The sequence below is a fragment of the Trichomycterus rosablanca genome, chromosome 9, assembly GCF_030014385.1.
Source record: "Trichomycterus rosablanca isolate fTriRos1 chromosome 9, fTriRos1.hap1, whole genome shotgun sequence".
Lineage (NCBI taxonomy): Eukaryota > Metazoa > Chordata > Actinopteri > Siluriformes > Trichomycteridae > Trichomycterus > Trichomycterus rosablanca.
This window is the reverse complement of record NC_085996.1, coordinates 6,625,639-6,650,055: the sequence shown is the minus strand read 5'-3', so window position 1 is coordinate 6,650,055 and position 24,417 is coordinate 6,625,639. Positions and strand designations below refer to the sequence as shown.

At 41.1% G+C, this 24,417-nt stretch overlaps 1 protein-coding gene across 2 annotated transcripts; it reads left to right on the top strand.

The window, feature by feature from the left end:
• Positions 1-5,426: 5,426 nt before the first annotated feature.
• bub1 (BUB1 mitotic checkpoint serine/threonine kinase) lies at positions 5,427-21,069 on the top strand. Of its 2 annotated transcripts, none has more exons than XM_063001756.1 (25): positions 5,427-5,511; positions 6,874-6,933; positions 7,019-7,160; positions 7,478-7,674; positions 7,987-8,030; positions 8,193-8,275; positions 8,582-8,625; positions 8,719-8,906; positions 9,068-9,195; positions 9,268-9,530; positions 9,663-9,706; positions 9,782-9,898; positions 10,429-10,554; positions 10,652-10,730; positions 11,247-11,325; positions 11,407-11,581; positions 11,722-11,788; positions 12,733-14,603; positions 15,313-15,453; positions 15,657-15,754; positions 16,853-17,014; positions 17,487-17,644; positions 19,230-19,407; positions 19,512-19,618; positions 20,716-21,069. In XM_063001756.1, the coding sequence occupies exons 1-25, from the start codon at positions 5,489-5,491 to the stop codon at positions 20,909-20,911; spliced, it is 4,770 nt and encodes a 1,589-aa protein (XP_062857826.1). In that variant the 5' UTR covers positions 5,427-5,488; the 3' UTR covers positions 20,912-21,069. The 2 variants fall into 2 exon arrangements, with proteins under 2 accessions (XP_062857826.1, XP_062857825.1); XM_063001755.1 differs by having other exon boundaries at positions 11,719-11,788.
• The last annotated feature ends 3,348 nt before the right edge of the window (positions 21,070-24,417 follow it).

Sequence of the window (24,417 nt, the reverse complement as noted above, 5' to 3'; positions counted from 1 at the left end):
ACAGCAAAATCTCAAAGGATTAAAATCCAACCAACACTAGAATTGTCTGATGGTTCTGTAATGCTTCTTCGCTGCTACTGAATAAATAACTTGGGCTTCAGTTTTAGTTGCTGTGTTTTATCAGGAAAATGCATTTGATTTACAAAGCATTCATCACAATGAATTCAGTCTCATCTGATGACTCCTCTTCAGATTAGATCCCATAATGCTTCCTATTACTTGCTGTACCACTTTACTACCGGCAAGCAAACTGCTCAGCCACTCACTGTGTGAATGAGTTCTCACCTGAGCTTTTCTCCTTTCCAGTTAGATCAGTTCATTAGAAGCTTTCGATCTTAGTGAAACCACCTCATGACTAAAAACCTAAAATAATCACTTAAAATATTTGTTAAACGGGCGTTTTCTTTTCCAGGTTAGATATTTTGTGTAATCCTTCTTCTTGTGTCTGGATAATGCCAATTTTTAGCCAAACCTGCACTACCCTAGTGTAACTCCTCCATTCATGCACAAGTATAGTGAAGCAGAACTTCCAGTTTGGGAGGTTCAGAGTCCAGCACAGTTTAGTGTCTTGCTCTATCTCAGTAGTGCCAAGAAATCCCCAAACTGCTGGAATTGATTCCAGTTGCACTGCAGTTTTTTTTAGTGTTAATATTCTGTTAAAAATTACTGTGGGAGCTCAGAACTGGAGGTGCTGAACTATTGATCAAAAACTATTGATTACCAGCTTTTGGTCTTTTCAGCAAGGCCCATACCATCAATTCCTTGAAGTTTAGGTTTAGATAAAAAGTTTAGTTAATGTCAACTAGTGATGTGGTTGCACCATCAGCTGCATCTAGTGATCCGATTCATGCCACCATGTGTTGCAGTTCAGAGTATTGTGTACATGTGAACACACTGATGTCTGTGCATGCAGTAGAATTAAACCTGATTGAGGCTCAGTGTTTGTGTGTTGCCTTGTGTCGAGAGGTTTTAATTACACGCGTCTCTCTTCATGACATCTGGAATGCACATTCTGTCCCAAATTTTCCAGCGGGGTGTGTTCACCTCCTCCACCACTTCCAACATGCATGACCTTTCTGATCCGGTCTGTTCCACCTGTGTTCGTTTCTCCTCAATTGTCCTGCTGACGTCAATCATCTGATTAAACATGAAGCACTTCAGCTCGTGTCCAGCAGGGGGGGCGATGAGAGCCGTGCATGCTAAACCTACAGGGTTACAGTGAATGAATGAATGACTTGTATTAATCTAATGTGTGGTTATAAAAGCTAATCTTTGTTCCTTTTGTCACCTGACTAGCAGGGAAAGGGTCCCGAGAGCGACGCAGAGAACCCCCACTGAGTGAAGAGCAGCTCGTTATGGGCGACTTCCTCTCGGACCTCGGTGGAGGACACGGCGGTAAGATCCACTTCCTGCCGTCCAGTTCTGCTTCCTGTCGACCAGGGGAGAAAACTAAATAAATGTAGCTCATTTAGGCTTCATTCAAATCTCCAGACTCGCAGGGTCAGTTTGGGCCTCCGAGTGCTTTAGTCTTCTTATGGCCTTTGTAAAGAGGCTTCGACACTCCCCTAATGACCAGGTCAGGGAAATCTGCAGATTTAGATTAAGCCTTGTTTATTAATACATGCTGCTGACATTGGACACCCTGTTCACTATATAGTGCACATAAAGATACTCCTACACCCAGATCTATTATAGACGTGTTGCACCATGTTATCAGATGCTGTTATCCAGTGTGATGGAACACAGCCCAAGCAGTAGTGGCTCAACTGTCAGTCAACGGTGGGACTTGAACCAGCAACCCTCCAATGCCAAGTCCTTAATCGCTCAGTTACCACTACCCAATTCTGTTGCTTTTGGGGCTTGTGGTACCAGCTTAAAGCCATCACAGTGTTCCGTTTACTACACAGGTGCTGGATGCAGAGTATTTTACCTCCATGAGTAGTGCTCAGCATCCGGCCCATGAAAATCAAGCATAATTGAAAAAACATTATATAAAATCAATACTGCAAACTCAGTAATGTGTGTCATTTTAATCAGCTGAGCAGAAAGCAGTTTTTACATGTCCAATGAAAATGTTGATAATCTCTCAACCTTTTCTAGATCTCTAATATGGACCTATATGTGTTTATAACTGCATCATGGGATTTGTAGTGTATTAATACAGTCTTAGGTGGACTAAGAGTTAAAGTGGTTCAGTTTAGGACCTGATTATAGTTTAGCGAGTGTGATCTACCTCTGTATGGAGGGTCTTATGGTTTATAGGTTTATGCACAGGAACCATATTAAACCTCCTTTATACACTGCGGCTCTGACGATGCAGTCGGACTGAATCTGGTCACTCCTGTGCTTTCTCTGCTCTGTTTACATTAGTCTGATTTTCTAAAAGCTCGTTGCACTATTTTATACTCACTCAGTAGTATAGTAATGTTATATCATGTTTAGCAGATGTTTGATTTTGTATGTGTGTGTGTGTAGCAGGGTGCTAACATTTGTAGACATGCACAGTAAGAACCAGGCTTAAGGGTAAGTTCAGCATGTACCTGAGTGTTCGCCTGCTTACACACATCCTAAATCAACAACTTCCTGTATCAATCTGCAGAACTACTCAATCCTAATCTGAGTCTTCAGGCACATTATTGTTTTGTTTACTGTGTTCCCAGGTTATGGGCAAAAATAGCTGCTTCACACGTTGATCTTGGTTAAATTAATGAATGACAAACTTTTATCAACATATCACACACACTGCATCATAACCTTCATCTCGTTTACTACATAGTGTGAAACTATACTAATGGGAGTGCACCAATCAGATACACAACTCTGTACAGCTGAAGCCAACATTCTTCGGTATTTTCTTCTTGTGCTTTATTTCTGTTATATGCATGTGTGTGGCCTGCAAGACTGATCAAAAGTAAAGCACTTAACACTGCTCAAACAGGAAGTGATGTGTGTAAGGAAGCTACATGTGTATAATGCCAAAATATCAAACCTTTTATATTTTATTTATTGATGTTTGAATTGTTTGGAACTTGACTCTTGGTGCTAAGATGTTTTACCTTCTTGTGAATAAAATATTTTGTCATAAAATGAGTGGTTTGAATTTATTTATTTGATGTTTAACACAAACAAAGGTGTTCACACTTTGCTTTCCAGGCAAATCTTTGTTGGTGTGAACTAGAAATGCTTGTTTCAGTTCTTCACCACTACCAGAGTAAATTAAAAGCCATTTCATCATTAAGCTTTACCTAAACTAAAAATGATTGACATGGGATGCAAACCAAAGTATTTAAAATACCTAATTTATTTGTTGAGAGTAAAAAAACTATCCTGGTCAGTGTTCCCCTATAGGAGATCTCTGAAATAAAAAAGGAAATCTTCATTATTTAAGATATGAGAGAGATCAAGTAGAGTTACTTAACAGTCTGGGGCACGGTGGCCTCACAACAAGGCCCTGGGTTCGATCCCCAGGTTGGGCGGTCTGGGTCCTTTCTGTGTGGAGTTTGCATGTTCTCCCCGTGTCCGTGTGGGTTTCCTCCGGGTGCTCCGGTTTCCTCTCACAGTCCAAAGACATGAGCGTGAGGTGAATTGCAGACACAAAATTGTCCATGACTGTGTTCCATATAACCTTGTGAACTGATGAATCTTGTGTAATGAGTAACTACCATTCCTGTCATGAATGTAACCAAAAGTGTAAAACATGACGTTAAAATCCTAATAAACAATCTTGACCGTCTGCACAAAAACTCTTATAAATCATTAAGGGTGTGTAAATATGACAAATAAGTGGAACATCAGAGCTGAACTTCATTCTCATGTTAATCACATTTGTTTGCTCCTGGATAAGCACATACACACAGGACTGGCTCACACACCGACTATGCAGCATTTACACACATCCAGTATTTAATATTTATAACTACACGTGTACATTTACTTATGCAGAGTGTAAATATTTTTGTGAGTACTGTTACTGTTTTCTCTACTGCTGTTACTACCTCTGTTGGAAAGATGCCATGAAAAATTTCATTGTACCTGTGTACATTGACAAAGATTCTATTCTAATTTTAACAGTATGCATTGTGACTTTATGATCCCTGAATATAGGGATATAAGCAGGAGTATTTGTTACTTAACCTAAAGATTTCTTAACATTGTGGGTCAGAAACATTCTTTAGCTTTTACCAAACCCAAATCCAGTCATAGCATCAATGTCTAGAAATGCTTCTGATTCTCTGGGCTCATGTTTACCTAAAATGGACTGGTGTACAGTTAAAACTTGCATTGTGCCAAACATTTTAATTGTTTATGAAAATGATGGACATTGTTAGTAAAGGTCAAAAGTCAGTGACTGTCGTGGTATTGGGGTGTATTAGTGAACATGGCGTTCAACATCTTAAAAGAGGTTTTTTTTTTTCAGGAACGTTTGTATATGTTTGCTTTAACAAAAATAACTTCTACAACGTAAATATTTAAAGCAGTTGGACGATTATCTTTGGAAAACAACGTCTGCATGAAGCTAAACGCCTATCTAACCAGACAATGCTGACGTCACTTATGAGTAGAGCTGGGCGGTTCCTGAATCACCCGAGTTAATGATTCGAATCTTCGTACTGAATCAGGATCAAGGCGAGTGAGCAGACTCACCAGAAACACTGCTATTCTTCTTCTTCTTCTTCTTCTTATTATTATAATTATTACTATTATCAGTAGTAGTGGTATAGATTAGTAATGCAGCATATTTTCTTGTAAGCAAAACAACAACAAAATAGTTATATTATTATTAAAATTCAAATACTTACAGGCTACTTAAGGACTGTACCACTTAAGGAGTATCATAGCCTTTTAATTTACAGAAGATGAAAATGTAGAGAGATGGATTTATTTACAGAAGATGAGTGCATGGAAGACAAGTGATATTTGGATGCATTTTCATGCAGTAAATCAATCGCAATCAAGATGTCAGTACAAGTAACTCAAGTGAACCGGTTCACATTAACCCGAGTCCATCAAATGAACCGAATTTACCACCACTGCTTATGAGTTGGTTTATGTAGTTTTTTAATATACCCCTGGACTACAGTTAGTGACAACATATTTTACAGCGCTGTACATCTCAAATAATGGATATAATATAATATATTACATAAGAAATCGGTGCTGTTTGTCACATGTAAAATATAAAATCGACCTAAATCTAAACAATCTAAACGTTCGGTTTCAAGATCTGTCTGAGGTAACGTTTCCCTCAGACGGTCTGTTGGTCTTGTCATCGGATTGGTCGAGGCTGGTAAAGGCTCCTCCTGATTGGTCGAAGCGGGCGATTTGAAATAATTCCGTTAAAATGAAGGAGAATAGAAAAATATCCCAGTCAGTGTGTTAGCAATAGCATTAGCCGTGTTATTTGTGGATAAAACATGCAAATTATATTAGAGTAACTTTGCGTCAGTAGTAAGTTTAAAAAGGCAAATTGTGAGAAACAGGACTAAATATGGATATTCACTTTTATTTACAGTAAGTAATTCAGTTTTACCGGCAGCTAACTCGGTAGCTAATTCGGGGAGCTAGTGTTTATCGATAACTGTGTTTGATGTAGCAGACAAATAAAATAAGATGTTAAATTATGATTTGTTACATTTTCCTAAATGTTTATATTCAGTAATTTTGCATAAAAAGAGCACACGCTTGTTATATATAGAGAATGTGTTTACAATCAACAGAAGACGGAATTGGCGGTTCACAAACTTTTGCTTCAGAGTCTCATTTGCATCTAACAGCATGTTACTAACACACTGTTTTGAAATTAAAACATGAATCTAAATACAGTCAGAATGCTTGTTTTATATGAACCCTTGTGTTCTGTATGGAGTATTGAAGAGTTCTTTTACAAATAAAAACCTGGGATTTATTTATTATCAGCTTTTTATTTATTACTGAACATTATTTTGACTTGTGGTCAAGTTTCTACTACATGAACTATAAAATTAATCACAGTTCTGTTTTGATTGCAGATTTGAGTATTGGTTCGTGTGTTTGTTAATGAGATATGGCACTATTTGGCACATCATCAGTTTTGTGAAGTGTCCATGTTGATGTCTTCTCTATAGAACACTGTCTCCAAGTAGCAGAGGTCCAGATCTGAACCTCTTTAACCAGCAACACCTTCTAATATGATGCTTACATCATAAGGCCCATGCCCCCTTCTAATAAAACTCCAAAACTTCCAATGTATGATGTTACTTTGCTGTAACATTATAGAATGTAAGGGTGGCACGGTGGCTCAGTGGGTAGCACTGTCGCCCTCACAGCAAGAAGATCCTGGGTTCGATTCCCAGGTGGAGCGGTCTGGGTCCTTTCTGTGTGGAGTTTGCATGTTCTCCTCGTGTCTGTGGGTTTTCTCCTGGAGCTCCGGTTTCCTCCCACAGTCCAAAGACGTGCAAGTGAGTTGAATTGGAGACACTAAATTGTCCGTGACTGTGTTTGACATCAAACTTGTCAACTGATGAGTCTTGTGGAACCAGTGATTATTTGTCTTGTCATGAATGTAACCAACGTGTGTAAAATATGATGTTAAAATCCTAATAAATAAATAGACTGTGAAATCTTCAGAAATGTTTCTATGAACATGTTTAACTCGCTGCCTTAGATCGCTCAAAATGTCTTTTACAATCATGAAAAACCTGGAATTACATAAACAAATCAAACAGGACATTAAATGACAATGTTTTCATAATAGTGTCTAGTGTCTCTACAAGTACCCGAAAATCAGATACACCTCCTCGCTCCCACTTCAAAACTTATTATATAATTGTCATTTCTAATTTATTTGTTACTGTTTGAATTATTGACTGACACATTTATTGATTTCTTTTACAGAGGGTTTGAAGCTAGTATGATGAACTATGCCGGAGATGATCCGCTGGATGCATGGGATAAGTGTGTATCACTAGATGTTTTCACTCACGTTTGTAATAAAACTGTGCATCTGTACTAATTGGCTGTATTTAATTATTTTCAACAGGTTTGTGGATTTTCTGGAGTGTAGACTGCCAGCAGAAGAGAAGAGTAACATGTCTGTGGTGCTGGACCGACTGGTGCAGACATTTCTGCAGGAGAAACGATACTATAACGACATCAGATACATCAACCACTGCATCAGATGTGTCAGTTACACAGTGTTCATTTTATCTGATGTTTTTTTGTGTGTGTGTTTGTTTTTTAGCCATTAGAGATTCTAGTCATGACAGACAGACAGCACATATGAGCTGCTGCATAGTGTGTGACTATACGATTGTTGGTGCACTAATTAAATGTACTATATACAGTAGGGTGCTATTTAGAACACAGCCCATTTTTAAGGGTCCTACACAGCTTTGTAAATAAATGACTTTGTTGACTTGATTCTGTGAGAGTCTGGATGTTCCATCTACCATTTGTTTATAAGGAAAGAATAAAAAAATCCTCTCTCTCACTTTTCCAGGCAAGTTATTATCCAGATCCTGTAAAACTGTACAGTTATGTACACTCTTGTGGAATCGGGACTCGGGCAGCCTCTCTGTACATATTGTGGGCTCAGCAGTGTGAGAGGAGTAACCAGCCAGCTCAGGCTGAACAGGTTTATCAGAAAGCGCTAGAGAACCTTGCTGAACCTCTCGAAACTCTACAGGAGCAATACAGGTGGGATGATAAAGCTCATTTCTATTTAGTACAAGGTGTTGTATTTGGGACACATTTATTGTGGGGTGATGCAGCAACTTGGAACAATTGTACTATATTTCCAGATATTAAATATTTATTATATTAATTTACCCACAAAGCAAGCTGTATTAAAAAAAAAGAAGAAAAAAAAAGATAAATAATTAAATTTGACATGTAACTAATCCTACACTATTAAAAGACATGTAAATATGGTTATTTACGGTACATATGGTTGATGAAGTAAAGAAACGATGGATATATTAATAATGAGCGCTTTTTTGTGTCTCCAAGATTATTCCAGAGCAGAACGGCAAAACCTCAGACGACTCAATCAGGTAAGAAATCTTAACTGTGTTAGAATTCATCACCTCCATTTAATCAATCAAATTCAACAAATCCTTTTTATCTTAGTCTTATAGAGAACCGTATAATCATGATGCATCACTCAGGTCCTGTTGTAGATCTTTAATTGAACTGTGTTCACTGTGTGGATGCAGATCCAGTGAGGAATCCTCTGCAGAATTCACAGCTGGTTAATCAGCCCCTCCGCCCCAGAGACTCCATCCAACCGCAGTGTAAAGTACGATTATCACTACACCAAATCGCCACCAAATATTCCTTCTTCTCTTGCTGTTTTTTTCCTCTTTATCAAAGCCCTAAATGCTCTGGCTTTACACTTTAGCATTTGTAAGTCGTGGTACAGGAGAGTAGTTTTCCTATTATTACGAGTTTACTAGTTTGTCCATCACATTAAGCATGTCATATATTTTCTTCATTACATCTTTAATGTTGCTGCAAAGCCTCTACAGTGTTTGTAGTTTCTCTAAGTCTGATTGCCTATGTTTTCCTCTTAGCACATATTTGAATATCTGAATTGTTTTTGCAGGAACTGGAGAATGCACAGTTACCTGCTGAAAGAACTGTTCGCATGTAAGACAATCATAGTAATAATGACTTATTTTGTCAAATTATTACCATTAATGTTCAGATTTAATGCTGTTCTGGGTGTGTGTGTGTTTACAGTATCTCTCGGTCAGAGAATAACCCACGGCAGGGTGGCACTAGCAGCAGTAGCAGCAGTGTGACGGAGTGTGTGTCCATGTACTGTGTGGACGAGTTAGTGTGTGAAGGATCTGAGCTGAGCTTCGAGGAACTGAGAGCACGAAGATACTTCACCAAACTCCGACAGCAGGAACTACAGAAGCTGCAAAGTGAGCAATCACACATGTTCACTCACACACACACACTCTTACAGGACTCCTTCATATGTGTAAACGGGTCAATAGCTTTTTTTTTTAAAAGCGTTTTAGGTGAGTGGTCAATATAACCTTTAACCTACCAAAATTACATAATTGTGTGTGTGTGTGTGTAGATGAGGCATTGAGAAAGTGTGAGGAGGAAGAAGAGGAGGTGGTGAGGATGAAAAAGCTCTTAGAGGAGCTGAATAGCAAACTTACAGATGAACCAGAGCAGCAGAACACAGACACACTCCTGACACAGGTAACGTGCGCACACACACATCTGTGTATGCTACGATGCTGGTTCTGTTGTAACTCCCATGTTTGTGTGTAGGAGCTGCTCTGCGCACCACCACCCAGCGTCCAAAACACAGAGGAAAGTTCAACCCAAGCGTATCACTCACAACTCTCATCACTCTCAGCTCAGAGAACACTTCACACACTCTCCGTCAGTGCACAGAGACCTGAGGACACTCACACTCTCACTCCGAGCCCTGTGCACCCTCTTTTACAGCAGAGTGCCTGTATGGGCAGAGAGGAACCCCACGCTGGGGGATCGTGTGTAAGTGGAGCCCAGCAGCAGGACGCACTTGAATGGTGAGTTCTCCCTAGCTGCACATATCATGTAAAAGAATTCCCAGTGGTTATTTATGCTGGTTTTACTTGGAGGAGGTGCGTCGGCTTTGTTTCACTGAACCGTGCTCGAGTTGTTTTTGCTTTGTGTTACAGTGAAACATTTGCACACGAAGCTGACGGAGATGCAAACACAGAAGGTACGTAAAGAACATAAATTCTCTTATTTACTACTGAAATATGGGGCTCATTCATTTCCTTTCCTTCTCTCTCAGTATCTCACGGAGGTTTTAATCACTCTCATGTCACTCCTAACACATCGCTGGGTCTGATCTCGGCCACTCCTTCACGAGCACTTCCTTCACCCACTGTCCACACCAGAGAGGCTCTGGGTAAGCATACCTATTTCACAGTATTTCTGGTAAACTATCAGGATGTAAACAAAGGAAATGGAAGGTAGTCATAATGGACGATTTCAAAGAAATGATCAGTTATGAAACATGATTCAGTAATCAGGTCAGGCTCTGGATACACGTTACTTGTTCTGGAACAGTTCATATATAGTTATATAAATGCACAAATAAGCAGAAATGGAGGAAATCAGAAGGGAGCAAATACTTTGAATTTATAACTACCTTTAAACAAACTGTCTTATAATAAAAGGAGAAACTCATTCAGTGTCTTCAAGGGGAAGGTTATGCAACACCTATATCACTGTCATTAAGTAATTCCCTCATTTACCTTAGTTAAAGTAACTGTCTCCATTAGCAGCAGCAACTGCAAACAAACACGTCTCATAACTAAAAATAACTAAAGGTCACTGGTGGAATTCTCAAAGTTCTCCGGTTCATTGTGTGTAATGTGAGGGAGAATTTACCGAGCTTTGAGTAAAGGTGACCTGACGTTTGCTTTATGTTTTTAGATCTGATCAGTAACATGTTCCAGGGACCCACTCTGCTTCACGATACGCTGTTCAATACCACCACCACCACCACCACCACACACCCTGCTGAGGAGGACAGCTTCGAGAGAAGCACCAGAATTACTGGTGTGTGGATTTATTGCCTGTACAATGTTTCTTCACACTTCACATCTAATACACCTTCAAGTTTTGAGTTGATTCATTGATTGTGTGTGTTTGAAAGGTTTTGCCCCCTCTTCGGTGAAACCCCAGTCCTCAGTGCCGTTCATGATCTATCAGGATGAAAACAATGTGAATAAAGGGTAATTTTATTTTTACCGTGTTTTATTCCAGACAGATGAAACAATTAGCTTGTTGCTAATCTTTGTCTTTAGTTTCTTTGTGAGGTTTTGGTTACATCTACAGTCTTTCTGTATTTTACATAGTGTTTAATGTTGACTTCATTTTATGTTTTGTATTTACAAAGCCCAAAGAAAGATTGTGGCTTTAAAATATGCTTGAACCTTGAGGGGATGTCCAGAAACTCAAGCATCACACTTTATTCTACTAAAGACTGAACTAAAGGATGATAAACTTCTCATTCTATCATTATGCTTCTTATTCGTCATCTTTTTATTATAAACTGCTTCATCCTGGTCAGGGTTCCACCTGAAAACACCAGACCAGACTGAATCAGGGTGCCAGTCTGTTGCAGTTCTTTATAGATGCCTGTTTTTTTTGTGTCACAGAAAAGAAACATACCAAAATAATTAACACAACTGTATGTAAACTTATGGACTAAACTGTTTTCTGTCCCTTTTTGTGTTTGTATTGGTCAGTGTGGAGCAGCCGGAGCTGAAAGTGGCCCAACCAGCAGCAGTTCGAGCACTGAGGGAGATCTCAACTGGTAAAGCAAACGTGAGTAGATGGAGAGAGATGGTTGTCTGTAGAAGATTAAACAGAGATATTAAATCTGTGTTTGGCTGTTTCTTTATTCAGGTCACACCTCCGGGGGTGGAGTCTCTTACCGAAGACAGCGCGATGTGGGGTGCTCGCCACGCCTCCATGGCCGCCTGCCCCAATCACACGCGAGATTTTGCTCTTTCCGCCCACTTGGTCTCCACTCCTCTCCACCCTGCCGCACCGTACTCCTGGGAAACACAGATCACACAGGGTGCACAGATTTATGATTATTTTCACAACTAAAGTTTGCGAATATATAAAATCTGTTCGGTTAAACATTTGAACACCCCTGAAAATTCACCTGATCGTTTGATGAATTTTAAATCACGTTTTTTATGTTTGCTTTAGTAGAAAACGACCCACAAAGTTTCAATGGAGCAGAAGAAAATATGTTTCAGCGCCAACCTGCCAAACTCAGGTACTGCTTCAATCCTACGCCAGTGCTTCTCAAAATATTGGTGGCAATAGACACTGGCAACATGCAACAATACAGTATATACACAGATAAGCCAAAACATTAAAATGGCTCACCTAAAAATGTGCTTGGAGATACCTGCTTGGTAGCACTGGTGAGGGATCAATTAGATGTTGGACGGGTGGTACTTCAGCATAGGTATTGGACATACTAGATTAACACACATGTACCTGATAAAAGGCGGAACTGTCCCATATTGCGCAACATGCCAAACACAGATTACAATAAAACATTTAATGCTGGCATGTATCATCTATAACCATGAAAGACAACAGATCTTACCAGCAAAAACCATAAAGGAACTCTTTACCAAGACAAGCAACAACACTCCTAAAATTCCTGTCATTAACAAAACTGAAGCAACACGTATAAATGAACATAGACAACAGACATAACTTCAAATGAAATAAGTAAATAAAAGACAGATCACAACCTTTCCTGCCATGAACATGGCCCAAAGGGCAGACATGGCGTTAAAAACTAAACACTAAACTTCTGCATAGTTGATGGGTTGAATGCAGCAGATCTGATCAGCATAAAGATCTGAGGCTAGCCAGACGACTGGCTCCCAAACAGTAAGGGGTGTCACAGATTAAGAACCTGGTCTTGCACTTAGATAGATGGATGGTGGTCTATTTTTGTTGTTTAGACAAGCATCAGCTTTTTAAAGGTAATGTGGTAATGTGTAAACTTCAGAAGTGAGATGATGTGGCAATGCTTTGGTACAGCTGTGACAGAGTGACATTGGATCAGTCAGTTTGGTCCTGTGATCTGATTAGCACTGGATATTGATTTTGGTTTTTCATCCTTTTTGTCGCTTGATGAACAAAAACTTGAAACCCCTCTGATGTATTTAACATTTTTCCTTCCCCTTGTGTCCCTTCCAGTCCAATTTTAGAGCAGAGTCCACCTGAGGACAAGCAGCATGCAGGTGCAGAGTGCACACTTAGGGGGCAGGGTACTATCGTGGGCGAGTGTGTGAGCCTTCCGGGACACGGCCATAACCAGACCAACACCACCATCAGCAGGCAGTCACTAGCACCGCTGGCCTTTCTCGATCACAGCACAGTGCCCACAGAGGAGCTCAACAACAGCGCCCGGCCAAGCTGGAGCATCTACCAGAGTCCTGAGAGAAACGAGTCAAGCGTGGGAATCAAAACGGCTAAAACGGTCGGAGAGATGAACTCAAGCAGCCTGAATGTACTGAGAGAAGAGCAACCCCATCAGCTCAACACCAGACCCACCTGGAACATCTACCAAGATAAGGAACAGAACCAGTCAGACAATGGAATTGAAACAGCTCAAATGAGTTTAATTGGAGATGTGAACTCAACTGGACAACCAGGTAGCACAAATGAAGAACCCAATTTACGCAGGCTCAGTGTACTTGGAGACATCAAAGCTGATCAGTCCAACTCAAGTTGCCTGCCGGGTATCTCAAGAGGAGAAACAAACACAGGCAGCAGACCTGGCTGGAGCATCTACCAGAGTCCTGAGAGGTTCCAATCAAATGGAGGAATTAAAACGGATAGAATTAGCTTAGCTGGAGGTGTTAACTCAATCAGACTGCAGTCTAACTCAAACGGAGAACTCGGCTCACGCAGGCTTAGCGTATTTCAGGGCATCAGAGAACCGCACAACTTAAGTAACTCGAGTGAAGGGTTTAACCAGCGCCGGCTCAGTGTGTTTCAAGAGATCCAACCTGATCAGCCCAACTCAAGTGAGGGGCTAAATACCAGTTCCAGGCCAAACTGGAACATCTACCAGAGTCCAGAGAGGTCCAACTCGGATGAAAAAATCCAGAAGGGTGGCAGCATAAACTCAAGTATCTTGCATGGTAACTCAAACCGAGAGCTTCAGTCAAACAGCATGCTCGGATCTGACCAGTTTAACTCAAGTAGTGTGAACCTTCTGAGAGAATCCAGACCAGAACCAAATGCCAGCGACAGACCGGACTGGAGCATCTACCAGAGTCCAGACAGGACTGGAGTGATGAACTCAAATAAGGAGCTCAATTCACGCAGACTTAGTGTATTTCCAGATACCAGACCGGATCAGATGAACTTAAATGACTTGAACTCAAGCAGACTGTTAAAATCAGACCACATGAACTCAAGCAGCTACCAGCCAATGGAAGTAAACCAGGAAGATGATCGTCTTCTACCTAAACAATCTTTCCACCAGCGCAAATCTCTACATCGGCTTTCGATAATCCACCAACAGCTCTCCTTCACAGCTCCACAAAGCCCAAATCATTCTCAGAGTGCACCTCAGGACATCCCCATGAGTCCAGAACCAGCTCCAGGGTTTAGCTGGCTCCAGGTGGCAAGTCCTGCCAAGCTTGCCGAACCTGACCTGGACGTAATGGCTGAGGCTCCTCCTCAATCCTCCAGTTTTCTCAGCAGACCAAGCCGGAGCACGCACTCAGTGCCCCTTATGGAACGGTCCGTGGCTTTGCTTTCTAACAGACGCAAGTCCGAGAAACCAAGCTTCCATTCTTCAGGGGCTGTAGAGAAGTCCATCAACACAAGTCCAAATCGAGTCTCTAATCCAATCCAGGATGTTCCCACGAGTCCAGAGCTAACACCCGGACTGAGCTGGATTTGCCCAGAGAGCCCGGTCGGAGAGACTGAACCTGATCTGGATGTAATGATGACGCCACATCAGAGCAAATCACATCAAGTGTCTAGAGTGATGGAGTGTGAAGATGTTCCCATGAGTCCTGTACAACCTTCTGTTTCAAAATGCTCCTCCCCAGGTACTGATCATATTCAATTAGCTCTATTATTTTAATTCCTAATAATTTATTCATAGCAGGGGTGTTAAAGTTCTCAGAGGTCCAGTTTGTTGATTTAATTCCCTGGATAAGAACCACTGAGAGAAGATTCTACACCCCCACCCTTCCCATCAGTCATTCACGTCTGTGTAGACACCCATCTTGCCGATAGCACAACTCACATCTCATTGGTGGTGGGCTACAGTAATAGATGGCTGCACCACCTGAGCTTCATAATTAATAAGAAATAGGATGAGACTAGTTTCCTTTCCAATCAGCTGTATATTAGTTGTTTAATCAGGTATTTCCCTAGTTTAGTTTGGCTCTTTGAGGGTTTGATCATTAGAAAGTGTTGACATTTGGAACAATTTGAAAAATGGGTCAACTATAACACCCCACAGGCCTGATTTTACCTTCACAAACTAATACATATGTTGTACACAAGAGATCACTCCCTACTTGTACATAGTTTCTTTTGAATAATTGTCATTATTATTATCACTATTATTGTTGTTGTTATTATTATTGTTTTCTTCCCTCCATGGGTGGGGAGAGAGGGAAAGAGAAAGGAAATGTTGGAAAAAGTGGATAAAACTCAGAAAACAGTTTGTACTGAAGTCTCTGTGATGTTAAACGTCAATAAATAAAGAATTACAAAAAAAGAGTGTTGACATTTTCTCTCTGTGTCCAGTACTGGTGTCTGATCCGTGGGATGAAGATCTAATAGCATCTCTGCTCTCTGGCCTGAGCACTCCTTTCTCCTCATACCCCAACCTGAGTGTGTGGTCCCGCGCCGTTCCCTCAGTCACTCCCAAATCGACCCTTCAGCTTGGTGAGTACACTGTACTGCAGGGCCCTCAACCCATATTTATTCTTTTATTTATTTATTTATTTTTATCTCAGTCATTGTGGCCATTTCAGCACATTGCATTATTTTTGTGAATGGGAGGTTGTGATTCAGTTTATAGTTCTTATATTTAGGTCAATAAAACAACCAGTGTGTGATGTACCATGTTTCCTGTGTGTTTGTGGCAGATGAGTCTTTCCGAGTGGACTTTGTTTTGGGTCAGGGTGCGTTTGCTACCGTGTACCAAGCCACCAACCTCAGCACCTCCAGAAAACTCATCCTGAAGGTAAACATTTCACCCCTCGATCATTTGTCAATGCTCTCTCACGTCTTTATGTTCTTCAAGTAGTAAGATTTAGGTTAAAGGGATAGCCGCTCGGGTGGCGCAGCGGTAAAAAGACACGCTGCAACCAGAGCTGGATTCTGAGTACGTGGTATCGAATCCAGCTCTGCCTCCCTGGTTCGAAGCTGAGTGGCTGTATGAGCAACAATTGGCCGGTTGCTCAGTTGGGGGGGTGGGACAAAGAACCGGATGTGGGTCTCTCTCTGTCAGAATGCGATTACAGCCTCTGCTGGCTGAATAGAGGCGCATGCACAAGAGATGAGGAAGAGCGCCCTTAGGGTGTGTCTCTCCGCATGCAACGCTAGGTGGCGCCAAACTCATCAATGTGTGGGTGGCAAAAATGCATCTGGCTGCTGCCCATGTTTCGGAGGGGATATGGGTTAGCTTCGATCTCCTCGGTCAGGGAAGGGGTTCGGCATAGACAGAGAGGAAGCACGATGCTAATTGAACCATTGGATGCGCTAAAGGGGGAGAAAAAAGGGGGGAAATTAAAAATAAATAAATAAAAAGGGAATAAACCTGTCCCAATTTGGATATTCTCAGTTTTCTCATGCATGCTGGTAACACCGTCAATTACCAAGAAGGGCCACTGGCACACACATGCCTCCTTCTTCATTTACACTGGTCCCCATCTGGATCCTATCTGACCTTCCATCCATAGCACAAGGCTACCTGTGTCTGTTAAGCACATGACCAGGCAGGTGGCACCACAAAGACCTGAGTCACAGTTATAGCAGCATCAAGATTAAGCAATCTTTATATGAGGAGTAATAATAACATGCACACGTAGGACTGGCTGCTCTAAATGATCCCTGCATGTGACCGAATAGTTGCTCTATTGAATGGACCCAGGCCCACTATGACCTTAATTGGGATGAAGCAGTTACTAAAGATGAATGAATCCTCGATTAACTTTGGTATCTAATTTTATTGAAGGTGAAGTGAAGGTAGATCTGATCATCATCTACAAAAGAACAGATCCGTTCCTAACGTGATTACCTGTCTGTTTGATGTCGTCCCTTTCTTGTCTGACGTGTGCAGGTACAGAAGCCGTCGAACCCGTGGGAGTTCTACATCAATGCGCAGCTGAACGCGCGTTTGGAACCCGGCGCACGTCACCTGTACAACCAGCTCCACTCGGCTCACCTGTTCACCAACGGCAGCGTTCTCATCGGAGAACCACACACCTGTGGAACACTGCTGGTGAGGATCCAACAGCTTCAACTTTCACCCATGTGTACTAACCCTACGTTCATGCTAACAGGCAGCAAATCATTGATGTTCATAGTTGGTCTCTATCGAGTGCGTCAGAATCTGCTGCTCTTGTAGCAGACACTGGCAGCATCATTTGCAGTTACTCATGGCATTTATGTGATCCAAATCTATTTGCAGTGCAAGCAGGCACAGCTGAGGTGCACTTTTGTTTTCAGACTTCTTTATTTTTAATAAAACTCTTAATAAGTCATTAAAAATATCATTTTTTTACTTTTATATGAGCCAGAACGCAGTGAAACTTTCTTCCTAACAGCCATTACAAAGTACAACCATTAAAATGATCATTTGAAATAGTGTCATCCTTTGTTGCTTGTCAGTGCGAACATGGTTTGGTTTTTCCAGAGTAGTGCTGCTTATACACTCACAGGGTTTCTGAGCATGTGTGTGTATGTGCGTGTAGAATGTGGTGAACATGTACAAGAGCCGCAGCGAGAAGGTGATGCCGCAGCCGCTGGTTCTTTACTTCACCGTCTGCATCCTGAACATGGTGGAGCGCCTACACAGCACCCGCATCATCCACGCAGACGTCAAACCTGATAACTTCCTGCTCGGAGAAAGGTACACCCACCCAACATCCATCACCGGTTATATTACCTACTGGTGTGGTTAGCATTAGCTTTGCTCAGTGGTGCTTACTTTGCGCATGGATTTAGCACATCAAGGTTTTTATTGACCTCGTCAATAAGACAAACTGTTTTTGATGTAGTCAGACACAGCGGAGTTAACATTTAAACATGAAATAAAAATGTTTTTACAAAATCTGGGATTTAAAAAAATCAGGTTCAGAGATTACAATTTAAAGCACTTCAGTGCCAAGAACTGACCCCTGAAGAGTGCCCTCAGCCAGCTAGTCCTGGGACTCTCTGACCCTCAAACAGGCCTCTCCACAGATCACAGCACTGTCATAGCTAACAGTAAGAACAAGTATCCAGAACACTGGGAGAACCAAATCCAATGTCACAGTAGACTAGAATACTTCCGTGAAGTAAAAAGTGAGTACAAACTAGAGCCGTATCTCACAACAGTCAGAGATCCACAGCAGCGACGGATCCTGACCAAGTACCGACTCGGTAACCACAGTCTGGCCATAGAGACGTCCTGTATAAAATACAGTTATATATCATCTCTATATCTGCCTGTAAATTTACCAAAGTTTTTGTTTATTTTTATTTTTTATTTTTTTAAACTTCTATTCACTTTTATTGTTTTATTGTCATCTTTTGCTTCTTTTGTAATTTCATTATTATTGTTGTAATGCTTTGGCAATGTTGTTTTCTACAGTGGCTAAGTGGGTAGCACTGTCGCCTCACAGCAAGAAGGTCCTGGGTTCGATCCCCAGGTGGGGCGGTCCGGGTCCTTTCTGTGTGGAGTTTGCATGTTCTCCCCGTGTCTGTGTGGGTTTCCTCCGGGTGGTCCGGTTTCCTCCCACAGTCCAAAAACATGCAAGTGAGGTGAATTGGAGATACAAAATTGTCCATGACTGTGTTCGATATAACCTTGTGAACTGATGAACCTCGTGTGAAGAGGAATTACCGTGTCTGTCATGAATGTAACCAAAAGTGTAAAACTAATAAACAAACAAACAAAGTCATGCCAGTGAAGCTACTTTGAATCTTGAATCTTGACTAGCAAGCTTTGAAACAGTAAGAGGTGGTTTAGATTATAGATAGCAATCTCACATTTCCTGATCCTGGAGTCGCTTGTTGTAGCTTCGTATCTCCTTAATAAGATTTGAATGCAGTGTTTAATTAAAGCTGTAAAGATTTATCAACCCACGTCCACTTTATTATCTCAAGTCTCCAAATAACGATGCTGCCGAGCATTCTTCTAAATAAACTGTCCGTACTCTTGGTCAATATTCTGGATTACTTTAAGCTCGGAGATCAGCGGCATCTGCCAGCAGACCAAAACAAAGCTGCCTAAGTCTGTGTGAAAAGTTAAAAATTGATTCTGTGGCGACCAACCTGCCATGTGAACAGACTTACTGAATTTAGTGAATTGCAATTTGAAGTGCAGACGCTCCGTCTCTAATAAATCTGATTGGCCCTGCAGTCTAAATGTTATCTAAGTAAGAGCATTTAAAACATCTACACAACCCAGAGAGCTTTATTCTAATGTCACATTGTCTTCTCTGTGGGTGTAGGTTTCTGGAGAATGAGGACTTTGATGAGGAGAACTTGGATCACGGTTTGGTGCTGATAGATTTCGGACAAAGTATCGATATGAGCCTGTTTCCCCACGGTACTGCCTTCACTGCCCGCTGTATGACCTCAGGTTTTCAATGCACAGAGATGCTCAGCGGCCGACCGTGGACTTATCAGGTAATAAATAAAATGAGAGACAAAGCTGAAATTAGACACAGGAGCATATTAAGTGACTGGTGTGGGGTGACTTTGGGGTGATAAACGTGTGGTGGTGTGTGCAGACGGATTATTTCGGCGTGGCCGGCACCGTGCACTGCATGCTGTTTGGATCCTACATGCAAGTCAGAAATGAAGGAGGAGTTTGGAAAACTAACGGCGTCTTCAAGAGGTGAGTGAACCAAATGGGTTCCGCACAGAAATATGACTTCTCACGACCTGTATTTGGTCCTGGAATGTCTGTAAAGAGTTTGGCATGTTCTTTCCTAGGCCTTGTGGTTCTGACTATATACAGCACAGCTCAATCGTTACAGCTGAGGCCTATGCATTGCTAATGGCTCTAAATTTTGTAGACATGATACAACAAGGAAAAGCTTTGATATGTACTGACTCAAAGTCCTGTCTGGAAGCACTTACAACCTGCTCACTTCATCACCCGATCCTGATTGATCTTTTGGAAAGAAACCACAAGCTCACAGAACACAACTTCGATGTAAAATTCTGCTGGATCCCGGGTCACTGTGGAATTCCAGGAAATGAGAAAGCAGATCAGCTGGCAAAAAGAGAAACAGGAGAACGGACCATCAACCTCAAACTTCCAACAACAGACACTATGCCTCTAGTGAAACAATATATATATATATATATATATATATATAACAAATGGCAGACAGAATGGAACACATTAACACAGAACAAACTTTATGAAATATGCCCTGACTTAGAAATCATACCCAGATAAACGTAAAGATCAAGTTATCTACTCCAGATGTCGCATTGGACACACCAGCCTTACACACTCCCACTTAATAAAGGGGGAGGATGCCCCGCAATGTGAATCCTGCCAATTACGCATCACAATTAAACACATATTGACTGAGCCAGGCGCCTACACAGGCGTGATTGGCTGTGTCTAAGAGATAAAACGCTAAAGAGATTACTCATTGCTGCTGCAGTGGCGGCCTCTGATGGCCGGTCGAGGCACTGCACAGAGATGGTGAATAATAGAGAGCAGTGCGTGACTTTCCGTACTTGATACTGAAAAAAGCGGTTGGAGGGGGCATGTGTTGGGTACAGTCCTCTGTCAGGGACTGGGTCTGCAGAAGTAAAGGAGATACAACTAGGGAATTAGGTATGACTAAATTGATTAAAAAAAAGGGCAATATACATAAATAGAATAAAAATGTTGGTGCTTTTGATCCGTTAAATAAAAACGTTTACACGTATTCCTCCTGTATTTTAATGTGCGTGTTCGGGTGTGTGTGTCAGGAACCCTCACAGTGAAGTATGGCAGGATTTCTTCTACACCTTGTTGAACGTTCCCGATTGCGAGTCTCTGCCGTGTTTGAGCAGTCTGCGTGAGTGTCTTACCACCACCCTGTTGGAGAACTACAGCACCAAACTGCGCAGCTTCAAGAACCGCCTGGTGGTCCAGATCCTCGAGTCCAAAACCTCACGCAGATAGCATCTTCATTACCCAAATTTCCCTCGCTTACTACTGTACATCTTTTCCTCATAAAGTTCTGCTTTACCTCTTTGTTCATTTTATTGTTTGAATGTTAAATGTAAAAAAGCTGCAGTGGAATTTCTTTGTATAAATTCAATAAATCTTTTATCACTTTCCTTGTGTGTTAATCTCTTGCTGAAACACCAGTGGAAAGAAAACAACCAATCAGCCATTCGCTGCAGTGAAGTGAAGATAAACTGAGACTGGCTGCTTAAATCAGACGTCATGCTGCCTTTGTCATTTGATGTGCTGTCTGTCCTTCAGCTGAAGGTAGAACCTGAAAACGTCCCTCATTTAAATGATACATTTAGATCATTTAGACTTTTGCTTCTCAGTCTCTGTTGACCACAAGATGGCTCAGTCCAGCTGCTGATCAACCAGATTTTTGTGAACGAATGCTGGTTGATTATGTCTCCTGTATCAGAACATGGTGAAGATGAAGCCGTGAGCTGGTCCTAAATTTGTATTCTTCGTCAGTGAGCTACCAGCAGGCAGATGATAAAATCTCTCTCAGTTCAATTATTCACTGAATCATCCTCAGTAAGCATGTTGTTCACCTGACAAGGTCCTTGTGGATCCTGAGCCTATCAAAAAAAAAAAACATGGTGCCTGTTGTGCACTAATTCACCCAGGAAAGGAAAGTTCTAGTAGTCAGTCCACCTAATGTCATGATTTTTGGCATGTGTGTTTGTAAGGCTAGGTTTGAATCCTACCTCTGTTTACCATCTCATGTCCCTGTGGGTACAGTGGTTTCCATCTACCAGTCTCAGCAACATCCTTGACATTGGCATCAATACACCTGCTATGATTCACAAGCGAAAAGTTAATGGAACTACAAATTGTAGGAACGAGATGTCCAAACACTTGTGCACATGCAGTATATATTAATTAACACAACGGGGCAGCACGGTGGCTCACAGCATGAAGGTCCTGGGTTCGATGCCCAGGTGGGGCGGTCCGGGTCCTTTCTGTGTGGAGTTTGCATGTTCTCCCCGTGTCTGCGTGGGTTTCCTCTGTGAGCTCCGGTTTCCTCCCACAGTCCAAAGATGCGCAAGTGAGGTAAATTAGAGATACAAAATTGTCCATGACTGTCAGACATTAAACTTGAACTGATGAATCTTGTGTAACGAGTAACTACCGTTTCTGTCATGAATGTAACCAAAGTGTAAAACATGATGTTAAAATCCTAATAAATAAATTAATACAACTTTAATTGTAAGTGATTAAACTTTATTGATTAGATGTTAAAATTAGTGTTTGAAACCTCAAAATAAAGGAAAGTAATCTGCATTTCCTACACAAAACACTGACCCCAAAGAAACAAGAAAAGAAGCAAGGCGAAAACCCATTTTAATGGTTTTATTTTAATGATATATTACACTGAATTAAATTCATATAAAAATGAGTTACATGCCTTATATAGTCATTTTAGGTCTTCAATTGACTGTGATTTATTTTTCTCATTATAAGATTGTTGCCTGGATACAATTCCAAAAATGACCCTTTGATCAAAATGCAGATGCTTTGAAGATCATGTCAAGTAGCTTCTTCTAAAATGACACCTCTATCCTCTTCCACATGATAAACTGTAAAGGTGGGGGTCGAAAGACTGGGCGGAGAACAATAAAAGGACAGAAAGGATTAACAGGAGTAAAATTAGAAGATAAGGTAGAAGGCAAAAGCAGCAGGTTGTGGGATCCAACCCCTGATCATTTGCTTTTTAAAAAACTGCTTTATTAATCACATGGCTGATTTACTCATTTACTTACAAATGGGCCAAAAAGCCATGCTGCCGTGTGGGCCCTACACTGCCTGTCATATCATGATTGGGTATGAAATGAAAAGAAACAAAAGAATCACTAGTTTACGAGCATAGGACGGGTCAAGGTTTACCTTTAAAAGCTTTGTGAGCGAACAGTGGAACAAATTTAAAACAGTTTGCAGTTAGATTGTGGTTGCTAGGCTGACCTGCCTGAAGTCTACTTGTGTCTTTTTTTTATAAAGGAGAAATTATGAGAGTGGACTGTTAAGCAAGAATGTTTAAGATATCCACTTTTACGGCCGCATAATGGACATTAGAACTCTTCATAATTGATTATTTGATATTGAAAATGGTGAAGATGTTTATTATAAATGAGTTTAGATCTAGATCCAGTGCCTGGTGGTTTTGTTCTTTTTGTCATAACGAGATGAGAATGAAAAACATCACTTTTTGATAGGACTCAACATTCCCTCAATGAAAAAATCTTTGCAAGCATTTTAATAATTAATTAAATCATTCTTACATTCTTTTAATACAATTTTATCATGACAAGGGTCTCAGCGGGTCTGGAACCCACCCAGAAACAACTGTGATAGGAAGCCTTCCATCAGAAAACCTTTTTAATCTTCTTTTTTATGCTTGTTTCTTTTGTCTCCTTTTTGTTCTTTATTTTTATGCTGGCATCGGTTTCCATTGGAACTCAGTTGCCATGGTAAATAATTGTATCTCACCAGTTGATACATGTGTGTAGTTTGTGTTTTCCTGTTGGTGTGTATTGTGTAGCTGCAACGTTTATTTCTCGGGTCACGGGTACACACCTTTTCTACCGCTGTTCCTTCTGTCATATTAGTGTGTGTTGGTTCAGATGGATGCATCACTCGTGCTTTCATCTGATTGACTCTGTAGCCCTTTGGCTTCATCCAGTGTTTTGATAGATGAGGTTCTGGTTTCATGCACTATGTAGTGATGACGTTTGGAGTTTGGGACATGGCGTTAGTTTAGCTTCTAGTTTAGCTAGTTTAGCTTTTACCCAACCTGCCTAACAGCTCGGACTACAGTATCATGCCCAGTAACAGTCAGCAGGGGGAGCGTGGAGGCACAAGTGACTGACAATTCCAGTTTCTTTACACAGCAGTCTCTGCATTTCATCATAATTCGCTTTAGGTGGAAGAATGTCTATGTAATTACATCAGGTGCTTTAATGCTCACAATAATCAAAGCAGGAGAATAATTCACTGCACAATAGATTTTACTAAATCACATGTAAGGAAGATGTTTCCAAATATCCAAACGTGACATAATGCAGCTTTTGGATCAACAGCCAAGCAAACATTTTGCAGACTCTGGTTTCCTTCAACTCACCAACTTCACCCTCAGTGACCCTGAATTGCAAACCTACTGACAAATAAGAAAGTATTTGCCTTCACTTTCCTTCTCTCAAGCTGTAAATCATAAGCCAGGAAGTCAGCACAAGCTTTTATTTCTCACAACGCTTTAAAAAAAATTGGGTGGGCGGTAAAACACATCTGTTTTCTAAAAGGAAGAAAAAAGGTATTTAATTGTTGGCTCATATAAAACTCTGATCCCTGCCTGAGTGCAGCTGAGAAACACAAACACACGTGAAATTACTTCACTGAACCAGAAATTCATGTAAATTGATGCAGCTCATGTACCAACTAATGCATCAACCCAACACCTGTAA